The sequence below is a fragment of the Balaenoptera physalus genome (assembly GCF_965194825.1).
Source record: "Balaenoptera physalus genome assembly, chromosome: 3".
NCBI lineage: Eukaryota > Metazoa > Chordata > Mammalia > Artiodactyla > Balaenopteridae > Balaenoptera > Balaenoptera physalus.
This window is the reverse complement of record NC_138890.1, coordinates 43,943,350-43,960,119: the sequence shown is the minus strand read 5'-3', so window position 1 is coordinate 43,960,119 and position 16,770 is coordinate 43,943,350. Positions and strand designations below refer to the sequence as shown.

General features: G+C 41.1%; 1 protein-coding gene and 1 long non-coding RNA gene across 7 annotated transcripts in view; one reads left to right on the top strand and one right to left on the bottom strand.

Moving 5' to 3' along the window:
- The window catches only part of CLINT1 (clathrin interactor 1), a 66,370-nt gene extending 61,386 nt beyond the window's left edge, over positions 1–4,984 (bottom strand). For 2 of the 5 annotated variants that reach the window (XM_082453906.1, XM_082453909.1), the window contains exon 1: positions 4,732–4,931. In XM_082453906.1, the coding sequence (XP_082310032.1) occupies positions 4,732–4,772 (41 nt within the window). In that variant the 5' untranslated portion in view covers positions 4,773–4,931. Of the gene's footprint in view, positions 1–4,731 lie in introns of all 5 variants that reach the window. The other 3 variants (XM_082453907.1, XM_082453910.1, XM_082453911.1) reach the window with 3 other exon arrangements.
- LOC309656958 overlaps positions 4,962–16,770 on the top strand; it is a 600,722-nt gene continuing 588,913 nt past the window's right edge. Inside the window, exons 1-2 of one of the 2 annotated variants that reach the window (XR_014261625.1) lie at positions 4,962–5,067; positions 9,463–9,573. This is a non-coding gene — a long non-coding RNA (uncharacterized lncRNA). Of the gene's footprint in view, positions 6,276–9,462; positions 9,574–16,770 lie in introns of both variants that reach the window. The other variant, XR_014261626.1, reaches the window with a different exon arrangement.

Sequence of the window (16,770 nt, the reverse complement as noted above, 5' to 3'; positions counted from 1 at the left end):
TGGAATTTGCTTCAAAATAATACGGATTGGGGGTGGTAGGCAGAGGCACAGATAAAGCAGGACTAGTCATACTGCTGAAGTTAGGTCTGTGTACACAGAGGTTCATTACAACAGTCCCTCCAGTTTTGGATATATTTGAAATTTTCCATAATAAAAACCAAAAAGTAAATTCCAACTAGACAGATCTAAATATTAAAGATAAGACAATAAAATTTCTTCAAGACTAAAAAAAGTTATTTAAGCTGCCTATACTCTTCCTTTTTTTCTTAAAGGAAATATTAAATAAACATTGGAAATAAGTAAGAAAATAATACAAGAGCATAGAAAAAGGTTCAACTGTGGAGCCATACTGTAAAACCTAGGAGTGAGTACTATTAAGTGGTACTTAAAATAAAAAAGGCCAAATACTTTGAGTGGATGCATAGTAAACAAATGAAAAACTACTTGAAAACAGGAAGGGCACAGGAAAACGTAAGAGGCAGCTAAGAGCTTTTTAAAAGCACCTTGGCAATGGTACTAAACAGACTAATTTGAACTACAGAAAATCACTACTAAGAAATGCTGGCAAAGATATAATCATCTTTCTTTGCAATTAAATTCTTAATATCTACTTGTGTCCAGTTACTAGAAGAAAGGAAGGATAATGAATTTACTGTTTCAGCAATAACAACTGGTTTAAAGAAAAGCTGATGGGGGAGACTAGAAAGCTGAAAATCACCTTTGTTTTCAAGTTCTAAGAAGCAAACTGAACAGAGATTTACTGGTAAGATAGGGAAATAGGGGGAACACATCCGAGGACTGAAGTGGAAAACCAATGATAGTTCAAGTGCACCAATTTGCAGTGGCAAATTTCTTGAAGGCAGGTATTGTATTTTTCAAGTTCAGAAAATACAGTACTATTCCAATAAATAATAAATGTATTATCTGTTGAAATAACTAAATGAAATATTTTCTATAAAAGCAAAGGGTTCTCCCTCTGGGGTCAGCTAGACTAGATCAGTAGTTTCCACAGTTCTATTACATTATGTGACCATTTAGAAACTAAAATCATGCAAATAACACCAACAAAAATCAGCTTACAGGGGAAAAAAAATGCAAGCTATGCTTAAGAGAATAACTTAAAATGGAGTATCTATAGTAGTTGCCTTAGGACCTTGGCCAGCCCTGTTTGAATCACTATCATAAAAAGAATACGGGCCACTGATGAAATAGATTTACTGTTAATATTACTCCCTGCATGAAAGAGAAGGATTGGCTGGGCTTGAACACTAAGGAGCAGTTTGACTGACCATTACCAGGTTACCTTCACTGCATTTCCAAAATTTGAAGAAAAAAGACAACAGAACTGTAGCAACTTTCAATTTATACCATAAACAGGATAACAAAATATAGAAGTGTTCAATTTTATTACAGCCTCAAGTAAAGGGAGGCAGGTCGAAGGATGACAATGGTCAAGCTTTTCCCAGTTGGTGGGAGTGGTGCCACTTATCCTTTCCTGCCACCGCTCTCTTTAATGCAACTCGAGTACAAGTGGGAGGAAACTGGCACTCCAAGCTCTGGCTGGCCTATGGTTTTATCTGCTTTTCCTCAGTTCCACAATGTTCTGCAAAACAGAGCCATTTAATACCACCAGCAGGTGCAACAACTGTGGAAAATATCTCCCTAAACCTTCCATAAAAGTCTACAAAATCTCAAAAGCCAGTATTTGAAATATATCATTATACTTAAGAACTGCCACCATGCTGGATCTAACAGTAGCTCCAGAGGACACATTTTGAAAGACCACATTTTTCTTTCTGAAGTAAACCTCAGTGGGTAGGGATGTATGCTAAATAAAAGTCCTAATTTTCCAGAGTCATGGGTTGCACTTATTTACTGCATAAAGCATTTAAATATAACATTTCTTGATTGACACATTTAAACAAAATTCCTTTTTCAGCTGAAACTGTCTCTGGAGGATAATAACTTTCTAAAATTTATCTGCTCTTATGACATATTTGCTCTGTTTTTTTGCCCCCGATAGAAATTCATGCCTCCAATATGCCAGCGAAGTTGGAAAAAGTCTTACTCTAGCCCAATCCCATCAATTTAAAGATAAGGAATCATAGGTCTGGAGAGTCATGTGATTCTGCCTCAAATCAGACATACGGCTAATTTAAAAGGCAGTATCAGAATCTGAACCCAGGTCTCCTAAACCTCTAGCCAGTGCTCTATCATATAAAGCCTCATTTCTATTCAACAAAGCTCTCAGAGCAGTCCTTAGTCACTTCATTGTTTCCTCATTTGCAAGTTTCCTCATCACCTTATCCCCTTGATAATCAGAACAGCGGTTCTATGGATCTGCTTCACCTTCATTATGGCAATTTAAGGTGTAAATGCGCACAGTGTCACAGGTACTGGTTCTGTAAAATGCTTTCATTTGGGGGGAAGAATTTCTTCTCTCCTGCCAGTGAAAGATGAAAATTAAATTCTGAGTATTCATCAGTAAAATAACCTCATGTTGTAATCCTAATATCATGTGTCAGACACCCACGAAAGCTTTAAAAAGTCCTTGGTGGCAACATTCTTACATGTTCTTGAATAACCTGGTTCAAGTCTCCATTCTAAATTGGGAAGTAAAAAGGAAGAGAGAAGTTACTTTTCAACAGCAGCTCTTCCATTAGATTGACTTGATAACTATTTATGTGACAAATTTAACCTGAAGCACTTGAAAATTAGTAACAAAGGTGATAAAAACAATATGAAACGAACAATTAAAGCAGAAATATTGCCTTGATTTGTCTCCTGAAAAATGTACAGTCTCTTCACATGTTTGAGTCCTACAGATTTAGTCCCTTAAGAGTTTTTTTAGTGGTTTTTCTTCCACTGTCCTCTGGCTAAGAAATAAAGAGATAGTTTTGTAGAGACTTTTGGATTTTTTAAGACTATTTAAGCTAGTCTTACACCAAATATTAAAAAACAACCAACGAACCTGGATCTGAAAAAAAAACACATGATTTTATTTTATCTTTGGAAAGCAAAGGTTATATAAATAGCAAAACAAACCTAAAATAAAGGACTGAGAACTTAACGGTCAAATAAATAGTTGATAAAACAAAATCACCAAATCACTTTTCAAACATGGAGCTTCTCTCTTAATGAAGTTTAATCTTACTCTTGATGCAGAACATCTGCTATAGTTATCAAAACCATACTGATCTAAACCTACTGTATTAAGGGCTTTATATGCTATCTAAGTCCTTAGCCTTTAATTCTCACAACAACACTCTAAGTATCTATCATTATTTTCATATTGCACCTGAGAAAACTGGGGCACTTCAAGGTTAAGTAATCTGCCAAGGTTACAGAGCTTGAAGCCAGCTCTGCAGGTTCACAAACCTGTGCTCCTTAGGCACTCAACTGCCTTCTTGGTAGCACAGAAAACTTGAAAATATGGTCAGACTCTAAATTCTATCTGATGTATTACCCAAGCCACTGTGAATTTTTTTCTTATTGAAGTATAGTTGATTTATAATATTAGCTTCGGGTGTACAACAGCGATTCGATATTTTCATATATTATACTCCATTTAAAGTTATTATAAAATATTGGCTATATTCCCTGTGCTGTACATTACATCCTTGGATCTAATTTATTTTATACCTAGTAGTTTGTATCTCTTAATGAATTATTTTTTCTGGGGTCAAGAAAGCCTCAAGAATTTGCCATCTACACTTCCTGATTTTAGGTTGGGTGAGTGGCACAAATGAAATGTTTTTGTCACCACACATTGTATCATCACTAAACTCCGAAAGGAAGGGGAAAATTCTTAAACTTTATTTCCTGCTGGCCTAGCAGACCTTACTTAACCACTGTTATATCTATCTGATACACTCAATTTAAGTGTAAGATACTAAAGTTACCACTTAAATCTTAAAGAAAATCAACTATATATTAGTTATTTTACCTGTCAGGGAAGTTAAAAGTAGATCAACAGGATATAAACCTGGGTTGTTTCCTTCTTTAGGGGAAATTTCTTGTTAATTCAATGACTTGTTAATAAAACCAAATGGAACAAGTGGCCCTCCAAAAATGAAGTGTAGTGGAAAAGGAAACAGAGGAAAAGAATCGCAGTAAGCTATGTGGTGATCTACTCTCACTGATGTCAGAAAAGCATCTCCTCTTGAGTAACTTCAGTCTGACCACAGTGGCCACTTGTTACACCTACCACCCACTCCAACACTTCAGGTTCATTAGGAATTAAAAAAAACCCAGAAAGGTAAAGGACACCTCCCGACCAGGCCTAAGGTCTCTGCACCACACTCTGAGGTGCACAGAGAGCCAGTGAAGTGAGTCCTCCACCCGCAAGCTTTCGCTGCTGCCCAGGAGGCAAAGCCCAAAGCCTGGGGCCAAGACAGCTCCCCGGCCAGGGCACTGACCCATCTCTAGACAACCCCGCCCCCTCCCCGACCAAAGTGTCTGTGCCTAGAAGGGTGGGGGTAGAGGCAGGGTGAGGAAGGCCTGCTTAGGAGAGAAGGGAGCTAAGAGGATGTTTCGAACGAGGAAGGGTCCCTTCCCAGACTGGCGGTTCGGGACGCGGCCCGGGGCCGAGAAGACTGCCGGACGGCGCCATGATGGGGCCGGCCGAGACGGGGGGCGTGACGCGGGAGGGCCCGCGCGCAGACCCGGATCCCCTTTCCCCCCGCCCCTCCCCCGAGTGGGCCTCGGCCACAACTGACCCCCGATACTCACGCTTTGTCCACCAGCTCCCGCACCTTCCACATGTTCAACATCGTGCCCCGAGCGGGCTGAGCCGCCACCTCCCTTTCCTGTTCCCCACGGACCCCGGAACCCTTCCGCGCCGGGACAGATCCAGGCCGGGGTCGCCGCCGCCGCCTCAAACTCCCCCAGTCAGCGCCTTATCGTGCCACAGCCGCGGCGCCGCCAGTGACACGTCGAGACGCGGGGACAGAGGCGCTGCGTGGAGCGGAAGTGCCCGACTTTCCTCCCGCTGCGCGCGGGGCACGCTGGGACTTGTAGTTCTTTGAGCACGCCAAGCAGGCCAGTTAAGCTGAGAGAGTTGCTGAGGTAAGATTAGTAGGGTTCCTCTTAAATTCTCGGGGTTCTCCGCACCCCTCCCCAGCCCCCTGACCCACAGAACCGGAAACTCTTAGGGGTGGGGTCGGCAGTCTGTGCTTTAACAAATCCTCCATGCTCACGTTTCAGAACCACCGGCATAGAATCTCGTCACACAAACTTGTTTTTCAAATATAAAGCATTGTTATGTTATTAATAATGATTACATATAAGGAAGTGTGATTGGTATATGTATTCCTCATTGACAGAAGCAACGCTGTATTTGGTTCCAAATGTCCAAATATACTTCCTTCCCAGGGCTTTAGTTTACATCCTTGTAAATTGAAGAGATTGTATTTTAAAACCTATCCCACTCTAATTCTGTGATACAGTGCTCTTATATTTAGACAGCTACTTGATATCCTTGTTAAATATTGTATTATAAAGCTCAGAAATTCAGTTCACACTCCCTGGGAAACTATAAAAACAGCAGTACAACACTATGACAGGCCCAAGAACTTGGCAGGTGTATATCCTTAAAGCGTAAGTATACATCCACACTGCATTCATTGTTTTATTGCAATTGTTGTTGTCACTTTATTTTTCACTTACTCATTTTTGACAGTGTTCATGTTAAAGCCACAAGTAACCTTAAAGTTCATTTGGTCCAACTGCTTAAATTTTATAGTTTTTTTCATTCTACAAATTTTTACTGAGCATTTCCTATGTACCAGGAGTGGGGAATACAGCTGGGAAGAAGACAGACAAGGCCTCAGCTCTCTTGGATCTTAAAGGTCCTTTGGAGGAAAACATAGTAATCAAGGGAACATTTAAGATAATTGCAGCTAGAAAGTGCTTGAAGAAAACAGAAGATAATGTTATGAAGAATGATGTTAGAGGAAAATAACATTAGGGAGTATTTAGGGCCTCTTTGAGGACTTTTTTTTTTTTTGGCATGAAGGATCTTAGTTGCCCAACCTGGGATTGAACCTGCACCCTCTGCAGTGGAAGCCTGGAGTCACAACCACTGGACCGCCAGGGAAGTCCCCTGATGACATTTTATTTAAGCTGAAACTTGAATGATAAAAAGGAGCTGGCAAAAAACAAACAAACAAACAAACAAAACAACTGCAAGAAAAGAATTCCTGGTGAAGGGAACAGATGAAGACTCTGATTCACAAAGGAGACCTGAAATTGATTGCTGCTAGTCATGAAGCTAGGTAACAATGATCCCAAATCAAGAATCTAGAACATGTGACCCCTTAGTTCTTCAGGTCAAATCACCCCTTCATATTGCATCCACTTAATAACTGGAAGCAGTTCTGAAAAAGGGTTTCAATAAGACTTTGGGATTTCAACAAGACAAGCAAGTTGAAAGAATTGCCAGGCAGAAAAGTACAAAAAGCAGAAATCAGGACAAAGCTATCTGAGAGCTTTGTCAAGCTAGGATTGCTCAGGCAGACAGAAGTAAAGTGAGTTGGAGAGTGGGTGGGGAGGGGCAGGTAAAGAGATAGGCAGAGAAATGGGGCTTTCGAATGAGAAGTTTGTGTTTCGTGTTGAAAGGACCGTCCAGCTCAAGATTCAAAGGGTGGAATGTGGCCAGGGGAGATAAGAAAGGGAAACTGCTTTCCATAAATAAGAGCTCAGCAAATTAACTTTCAAACAAGCGGGTTCAGGGTACACCAGCAGAATGAGCCTGACATAAAAATAACCACCTTCCCCGCCCTCGGCCTGTTTGTACATTCATAGTAATTCATAGTCAGCTTCACCAGAGTTACCCAGAGTACAATGCTGTTATCTACTTTGCCTGATCCAACAAGTTTGAAAGTGTCTAGATTTATTCCAGAGTTGCCACCTGTGGTGTTTTCACAGTTGACCAGTGCCATCTAGAATATAACACAAAAAACCTGCCTGTCTACCTTTGATTTAAGAGAGCCCGTAATGGACTCTGAAGAACCAGACAAGGAGAGTTTGTTAAAAAGTGCTCTGGTCTCTAAAGACTAATCATTTGCATTTTAACAAAGTGTTCCATTTTTGCCCTTTATCTTGCAAGTTTGGGAGCAGTTTCCATAGTAACTTCTTTGTGGCAATTTAAATGTGTCCACAGTAGAAAAATAAACAAGAAAAAGTCCCACCGACCCCTCTTCAGGAAAACATATTTTTCACTAAATGGGCTTTTAAGTAAGGCCAAACCAACACAAGGTTTGAAAGCAAATGTACTCAGCAGTGTTATTTATGTGCGAGGAGCAATTGTAAACACTGCTTCTCTCCTATGGCTGGCTCCTTGGTGTTTCCTTCAGAGGAGTTTGATTCCTAGTACAGGGCTGTGGCAGCCACGGGAAGGCTGTGGCCAGATCTTTCTTCAAGAGAACCAGTTGAGAGGAGTGTGGATGACCAGCAGCTCCGACAGCCACTTCTTGGGGATCAGCCACAGCATTTATGCCAAGGCTCTGCTGTCATTGGGCTGCTCCCAGGCAATGACTGAGCAAGGTGTTTTGGAGTGAGGCTGTTTCTGCCCAAAGCAGGACTCCTCTGCTGGGCCAGCATTGCCTTGGGCTCCCCACTGACCTGGCCCACATTTCCTCAGAGCTTTGCTGCAACTGGACAGATTCTCTTCCAACCCAATCTTCCTTCTCCTTTCTCTCTTGACAGAACTTCCTTGTAGTCTGAAACTCTTCCCACGTACTCCTGTTCCTTCTTCCATTTATCCTTCAGTAAATCTCTTATACTTCTAATTCCATCTTGGCTTTTGCTTCTTGCAGCATCCAAACGGACACAAGAGGCAAACAGTTGTACCTTGGTTTCAGTATTTGGCCCAGTGAGTGTTGTTTTTGATCACACCTAACTCTTCCTCTCTAGAAGTCAGGATACTTGGTTTCGAATCATATTTTGAGGGTTGCCACAAGAGCTATGCAGATTATATATTGCACGACCCCAGGGGCACCATTTATGTGGACTACCACGAACTGTCAGACGATTAACCACAGACAGGAAGTATAAAGTAGTGGTTAAAAAGTGCAGATTTTGGACTCAGACAAACCTAGGCCCAAATTCTGTATCTGCTATTCAGTAGCTTGGTCATTCTGAATAAGTTAATTAAACCAGTATAGCATAGTGGTTGTGAACTGGGACTCTGGAGCCAGATTGCCTGGGTTTGAATCTTAGTGTTGCTGCTTACTAGCTATGTGACCTTGGGGAAATTGTTTGACATCTCCGTGACTCAGTTTTCTTATCATAGTGGGGATAACAGAAACCTACCTTAAAAGCTTTTTCAGACAATTAAGCTAATGTTTAAAAAGAACTTAGAATAGAATCTAACACAAAATAAACACTCAGTTAATGTTAGTAATCCTGCTGCTACTACTACTGCTGCTAGTAATTGTATTAATCTGTAAAATATATTCAATATTGCAAGTATTTATTAAGCTCCTACTATGTTGCAGGCACTGTGCTAGGTGGTAAGGTGGTAGATGTATAATTGGAGATAAAACAGAAATAGTAAACAAGCAAATAGATATGGTAAACATAGTAAATTCAAAGTGATGTGCTGAGGATTGAATGAAGTAATACATATAACTCATTTCACATTGGGTCCTGCATGTAGTAAGTGCTCACTAAATTCTACCTCATCATTATTATCAAATCCCTTACGTGGATCTCAGCTTTTATCCTTATAAGCTGAGGGGTTGGTCTATCAGAATATCCTAAACCTAGCCATACATCAGAAATCCCTGCACATCTTTCAAAATTTCAGATTCTCTTTCCTAACCTTTGAGTTCTTGATTCAGTAGATGTATTAATCCCTATACTTTCGGTCACAGATGACAGAAACTCTCAAAACTAGCTTAAGCAGAGCAAGAGACTTTGTTGACCCAGGAGACGGAGGAGTTCAGAGATAGAATTTGCCTCAGGAACTTAGCAAATATGGTCAGAACTCTCTCTGATTTTCATTTTCCTTCATTGCAGATAAGTTTCTTCTAGTTGGCAGGAAATAGGGCTACTACCGTGTGGAGAATGGGTTGCCTTTGTTTTGATTAGGCAACCAGTGGGAAAGGGACACTTTAATCTTTCATCCACTGAGTCTAATAGCACTGGGAATGACTGATTAGCCCAGTTTGGATCATGTACCTATCTTGGGGCCACGCATTATGGAATTGCTAGTCCTAGGAGAACCATGTAGAGTGGGGAAAGAAAAGTTCTCTGAAGAAACTCTGAAGAAAGCCATGCCTCGACAGACAAAAGCAATAGTTATTTACTACTGCAGGTCTAAGGTAGGGTCTAGAAATCTGTATTTTAAAAAACCTCTTAAGTGATTTTGCCAGGGCTTGGGATGCCTTGGGTTAGATGACACAAGGTTCTTTCTAGCTCTGACCTTTTTTTTTTTTTTTTTTGGTCCACATCACACAGAAGTTGGGTTGTGGAGAGCAAAAGAGAAAAGAGTGCCATGGGGATAATTGAAAAGAAAAAGAAGCAATGAAGAAGGAAGGAGTTAAGTGGAGCCGCAGCATCGTGCAGCAGGTAAGCTGGTAGGAGGGCATGCCCTCGCTAACTCTGTTCTGCTGACAGTTGGGCTCTTCTTGGCTGAAATTCAGTCTCCTTTCAGGGCTGTTAGAGGGCTTGGGTGGACCTGTTCAGAGAGCCTGGTAGGTTCTCTAAAGGGCTAACACATTCCAAGTCCTTCTGCAAGAATGCACAGGTGCTGGCAGTAGGTGAGATGGAGGCAGAAGTGCTCTTGGAATCATTTTCCTGCCTCCTGGGATGCTCTCTCTCCTTCTGTCCCCTGAGCACAGGCGAGCCCAGAGTAGATGTGCTGCTCCCGGTGGCTGGGCCTCTGAAAGCTCTATTCACAGGAATCCAAGTTGCCGTCAGTGAAGCAACTAGGCAGCCTGTGACTGTGGGAACTGATCCTGCTTTGTCAAGTGAGATTGAGGAGTGAATTGGGTGGATGTCAGAAAGGATGGGCTGGCTGGTTTCTGAGGCCGGGTCTTTCTGGATAAGGGCAGGTGTCCTGGGAAAGTCCCCAGGTGTTCAGAGTTCACAGGAGGCTTTGCTGGTCCTTGAACTCTTTATCAGTTCATTAAAAGAATTGTGCTCTAGTGGAAGAGCTCACTGCAGTGGACATCAAAAGAGTCTGATTGAGAGACCACTGTTCTTTAATAAACAGAATGAATGTGGGTAAAGACTGGAGGTGAGGGGAGAGGTCAGTCAGTGCAAGGCGTGCTTTTCTGGTAGGAAAGAGTTGACATTCAGTGTTTATAGAGCATCTGCAGTGTGCAGTGGGGTTAAATAGTTGACTAAAACCTGTTGTTACCCAAGGGGCTTATAGTCTAATATGGAAGATAGACTTATAAACAAACAAGCAAAAACCAAAGGGAGATGTTTAATGAGGCAGTATAATGGGGGCGGGGGTGGGGAGGAAGGTCAGAGCACCGGCTGTGGTATCAGTGGGATTTGGTTCACAACCCATAGCTGTGTGACCTTGACTAAATTCCTTGACCTCTCATGCCTTGGCGCCCTTTCTGGGTAAATGGGGCTGAAAAGAGTCCCTGACTCTTAGGACTTTGTTGTGGGTGGTGAATGAGATGACATACATTTCTAGCATGTAACAAGGACGGATTGACATGTAACAAGGACGGATTAAATAAGATCTGTTATCATTGCTAAACCGTTTGTATTCAGAGATCATGGGTGACATGGAGAGGGTATTATAACAGGTTCATTAAGTGTTTAAATAAATATGTGTTTGGGCATTTACCCCATTGCCAAAATCATCCTGTGAAAACAGACACAAATTCCTGTTCTCATGATGTTTAGTCTGAGGGAGTAGGTGGATGTTAAACAAATAGTGCTGTGGTAAAGCTATCATTGCACACGATGAAGAATGCTGTAGAAGAAAAGAACAGGGTGCTATGAGAGAATGTAACGGTGGTGTTTCCTGAAGATGGGATAGGGACAAGGGCCGGGAAAGGCCTCTCTGGGAAAGTGACATTTAAAGTGAAGGTGGAAAGATAATTTTGAGCTAATGAGGTGGAGAGGGGAAGAGTATTCCAGATAGAAAGAACAGCCTGTACCCAGGCCCAAGGTAGCATGCAGCTCGGCATGTTCCTGGATGTGAAAGAAGGCTCAGTGGTGGGGGTGAGGGGAGGGAGAGTGGTCAGAGATGAGCTGGGGAGGTGAGCAAGGGTGTGCTGGTGATTCGCCTGCTCGATCCACTTCCCAGGGATTTCTCTGCCTTGCTCTGTGCCCTCCTGACCTCTGTGGAGTCCATCACCTGCATTCTCATGGCTTCTGGTTTCCAGTTGGGTTCAGCCAATGTTGTGAGGGTGGATCAGAAAACAGGGGCAGAGATATTTCTTTCTCCTTCCTTCCTGCTTTAGCAACAGGGTTGTGGCCCTCTGTGGCCACTGCTGGTGTCAGGTGGCCCCCCTTCCATGGCTCCAGCTCTAAGTTTTCTTCCCTTTTCTCTTCAGGCTTTGTGTGGCAATGTTTTCACCCTGAAGCTAACGCCTGGGTGCTTCCCCAAATGATGTGAGTTTCCTCACCCTGCCTGCACGGCTGTAAATTGTCCCATTGCGGTGTTCTCTTCAGCTAAACTCTGAGTGTGCCAGTGTCTGCTACTGGGAACCTGACTGATAAAAGTAGTTACTCTATGGAGGGAGTTGTATGGCAAGTTAAGCATATGGCCTTTTAGATTTCTATCTGCAGTGCAAAAGAAGCTACAAACATGCTTTAGTCACTTCCTTGTCACTTTATCTTCTTCCTGCTACCGTCCCGCTTCTCTGCTCCCTTTAACAGAAGGCTGTCTTCTTCACAAATAGGCTCCTCATCACTACTTCTGAAGCCACAGTTGATCACTTCTTCCTTCTCAAAAACTCCCTCTCTTAGCTTTCATGACCCCACAGTCTTTTAGGTCTACATGTCGACTCCTTCAGAAACCCTTTGTTCCTCTCCCTGGCTTGTAGATGTTGAGGGGCTGCCTAGGGCTTCTCTCCTTCTCCACTGCCATCGTCAACCATAATCATTTCTCATCTGAACTACTGCAAATGCTTGCTAATTTATTCCTCCAAGATCTTTTTGAATCATAAATCAGACCATGTTACTACTTGCACAGAATACTTTATTGGCTTCCCATGGCACTTCGAATCCAAACTTGAACTGTCTGAGGTCCATCCCTGGTCTAAACAGCTGTATCCTGGAGGATATACTGAAACTGTGACCCTTTTATGGGTTAAGACTCAAGGCCAGTTCTGAGGAAAAGGGTGCTAAAATCTGTCATTGACAGTGTGGCAGTACCCCTTTTTTTAACACTTAAAAAAATATGTTTATTCCAGCCAATCCTTCCTAGAATAGGTCTTCATGGTATTGACTGGATTTTTATAGCATCTTGGACTTTCAGTTTAAGTTTGGAAAGTTACCAAGGTTTGGTTCACCATTTGTTTGTAAACCCTCCCTTGCAGTAGGGTTACTTCTGCTACTCTTGTTGATGTGTTGATTTGACTCGTTTCTTCTTTTTCATGCTAAGTATCTATTCTGGTGACAACTTGTTATTATAGAAAAGGAGTGTCATGAGTTTTGTTTGGTTAGCAATAAGTTTCCGACTATAGAAGCCGCTTTTCCTGTGTGTTAGCAGTTCTCTTGAATTATCATTTGAGTCTTAAGGCTTCTGGTGGGCGTTATCTAAACCTAGTTCCTGTTGGGCAGGTATAACATTAGAATTTCCCCATCTTTGATGATTCATCCTGAAAAGCAGTGGGTCACTGATCTGGCCTGGGAAGCCTAAGAACTGACAGATGCAAACACCTATTGGGAGAGGAAGGATGCAGAAAAAGATAGCAAGGATTATTATCGTTTTGAAGTACATTCTCTTTCTTCAAAATTTTTTATTGGAAATGCTTTTATTGGTTTTTTTTTTTTAATTACCAAAAGTAAAATATGTTCATACATCCTCATATATCTACCCTTTGACCCAACAATTCAAATCCTAGGTATTTATCCAAGAGAAATGGAAATCTATGTCAAAATTCTTGTGCAACAGAGAACTATATTCAATATCCTTTGATAAACCATAATGGAAAAGAATATAAAAAAGGAGGTATATATATATGTATAACTGAATCACTTTGCTGTACAGCAGACATTAACACACTGTAAATCAACTATACTTCAATTAAAAAAAAAATTCTCATACAAGAATGTTCACTGCAGCTTTGTTCACAATAGCCAAAATCTGGAAACAACCCAAATGTCCATCAGCAGGATATGGACAAATTGTGATACACCATTTGAATGGAATACAACTTAGCAATGAAAAAGGAATAAACTACCAATGTATACAACAACCTGGATGAATCTCACAGGCACAACAGTGAACAAAAGAAGCCAGACACAAAAAATTATGAATCCATTTATATAAAATTCTAGAACAGTTAAAATTAATCTAAGGTGAAGTAAATCAGAACTGGTTGCCTGAGGTGGAAAGAAGGGTGGGGACAGCAGAATTAAAAATGAAAGTGATATACACTCATTTCAATAAATGAAACAATCCAAAAATATGTAAAGAAAAGTAATCCTTTTCCATTTATTTTCACCCCTCTATGGTAATCCTGTTAAAAGCATATGTATTTTTCCACACTGTCTTCATGTTCCTATAAATATAAACAAATATATGTGCACATATGTAACTTTTGCTTTAGGATCATACTATACATGATGCTTGATGCTTGCTTTTTAAAATACCTGCTTAATAATATATTATGGATATCCCTCCAATTCAATAAATATAGATCTAATTCATTCTTTTTAATACTGGTGTGATTCCTTAATATGAGTGTATCATAATTTATTGAACCATTTTCTTATTGATGGATAATCAGGTTGTTCCTACTTTTTATTTTTGCCACTGTGAACAATATTGCAATAAAATAGATCTTTGCACATCTATCTTTACATATGGTATTTAGAGTAGATTCTCAAAAGTGGGACCAGGGAAAGATATGTTATATGTTTTTTTATTTAAGGATGTTGGCAAATTGTATACCAAAGAGAGGATAGCAGTTCTTTCTCTCACCAAGCACCATATTGAAAAGCCCATTTTGTCACATCCTCACCAGCACTAGATGCTATTGCTCTTTAGAATTTTTGCCAATTGTATTGATAAAAATATGTTGCCTTAATTTCAAATTACTCCTAACTGTGGGGAAAAAATATGTTTTCATACCTTATGTAAAAGTCCCTTTTAACATCCCTCCCATTTTTTAGTCCTGGTTCTTCTTAGGCAGTATGGCTCACACCCTTCAAACTTGTATTTTCAGGTATATTGGGAGATGGGAGGCAAGCATGGCAGGGAAGGAGCCATTCCCATTCTTTTTGTTTGTCTTTCTTCTACTTCAAATATTCAGCCTAATGGGACGAATGAAATGAGTGATATACCCAGAGATATGAAAGCAGTTGCAAGCCTTAGCTCTGTGGCATGGGGCAGAGACACCAGAAAAAGTGACTTGAACCTGAAGTGGATTCCTCAGCTGAGTTTGTCACCAACCTTGCTTCCACTAGCACTGCATTTCCTTCAGCCTCTTTGCTGCAGATGTTAGCTGACTTAAGCAGAGTTAGTTAGAAAGGCCTTCTCTGAACACCCTGCCTGAAGTTGGTTCTGTCATTGCCTATCATGCAACCTGCTTATTTTCATCCTGGTACCAACAAGAATCTGTGATTGTCTTATTTATTTATTTACTTGTTGTGTTGAGCAGTGTCTCAGAACTCAAAACAGAACTCAAGAGGGTTTAATTGAAGAGAATGAAGCCAGTGGACCCTTCATGGAGCCAAGGTCAGGATTAAGGGTATTAATAAGGATGTCGAGGCATCTGGGACTAAGCAGCAGTGAGGACCCATTACCATCAGTTTCAGTTCTCTATTGCTATGTTAACAAGGTGCCCACAACTTAGTGACTTAAAAAAAGCAACCATCATTTATTTACTCACGATTATTCAGTTTGAGCAGGGCTTGGTAGAAATGGCTCGTCTCCGCTCTGTACTTGGTAGAGTTGGCCGGGGAAATTCGACTGGAGCTGAGTGAAGATCCAAGATGGGTACATTCATACATCTGGTGCCTCTGTGCTGGGGTGGCTGGACTGGTGAGTGGTGGGCTAGGCTTGTCTCTCTTTCTCTCCATGTGATCTCTCCCTATTTAATAATTTAGCCTGAGCGCTTATTAGGTGGCTGGGTCCCGGGAAAGTCAAAGTGGAAGCTGCCGGGCCTCTTAAGGACTTGTCCCAGAACAGGCAGAGCATCACATTTGCCACGTTCTTCTGGTCAAAGCAAGTCACAAGGCAAGTCCAGATTCACGGGGAGGTGAACTAGATACTACTTTTTAAGGGGAGGATCAGCTTGAACATATAGGTTGAAATGAATCATTAGTGGCTGTCTTTTCAGATAATCTGCCACACATGCTTCAGCATGAAAAGACAGAGGAAGAAAGTAGAATTTCCAGTGAGATCTGGTGCTATAGAGGAAGTCTATCCTACAGGAGATGTAGTAGTTGAAATTTACTGCCAGAACTGTGAGGCTGAGGCAGGGAGAAGAAATACCCTCATCTCTCTCTTCCTGCTGCCTAATTTCTTGCTAGTAAAAGGGAGCCTGGTTTATACAGTTCTCAGAGGTGAAACCTACCTCTCCAGAAGCAGGTCAGAAAAGGCCATTGAATAGGTTGGAGATGGGAGAGCCATTGAAGAGAAGCAGCATATTTTTTATTATCCATTTTTCATATTAGAATATGTTTCATCAAGGAAAGGGAGCATTTTTCCTGATCACAGCTGATTCCCTGGGTGTATCAAGTGCCTGGCACTTTCCAGGTACTCAATAAAATGTGTTGAATGAGTTGAGTTCAGTCATAAACTTGACTGTCCTTGTTTCTGATACTGCAGAGGAAACACCTGAAAGATGGCAAGATAGAGGTGAATGAGAAATGAAACCAGCTTGGTCCTAAGGCCATAGCTTCACTTTGGGGCTAGTCATCGTATAAAGCATGATGCAGATTTCCTAGAGACTGACATGGAGTGCTACTAGAATACTTTTAGAGTCATAACAGCCAATCTGACCTCCCTGGTGATTTTCTGAGCATTATTCTTTCCTCACTGGGTTCCCTGATGATGGGCTTAGATGCCCTGAATTGATTTATCTGTGTTTTCCTTAATGTAGCACCTGTAAGAAGCTGGAATTTATTTTTTTAATTGAGATATAATTCACATATCATAATAGTCTTTTAAAGTGTGAATTCAGGGATTTTTAGCATATTCACATCGCACTAAGTCCTGAACATTATCATTAAACCCATATTTGTTAGCAGTCACTTACCATCTCCCTGTCTTCCCAGTCGCTGGCAACCACTAATGTACTTTCTGTCTCTGTGGATTTGCCTACTGTGGACATTATATATAAATGGAATCATGTAATATGTGACCTTTTGTGTCTGGCTTCGTACACTAAGCATGATGTTTTCAAGGTTCATTCATTTGTGGCATATATCAGTGCTTCATTTCTCTTTCATGGCTGAATGTTACTCTTTTGTATGAATATACCATATTTTGTATATCCGTGCATCAGTTGACGCACATTCATTCTGCTTTTCAGTTACTTTGAATAAATAGTGCTATGAACATTTGTGTACAAACTTTTGTGTGGACATATGTTAATTCTCTTGGACATAAACCTAGGAGTGGAA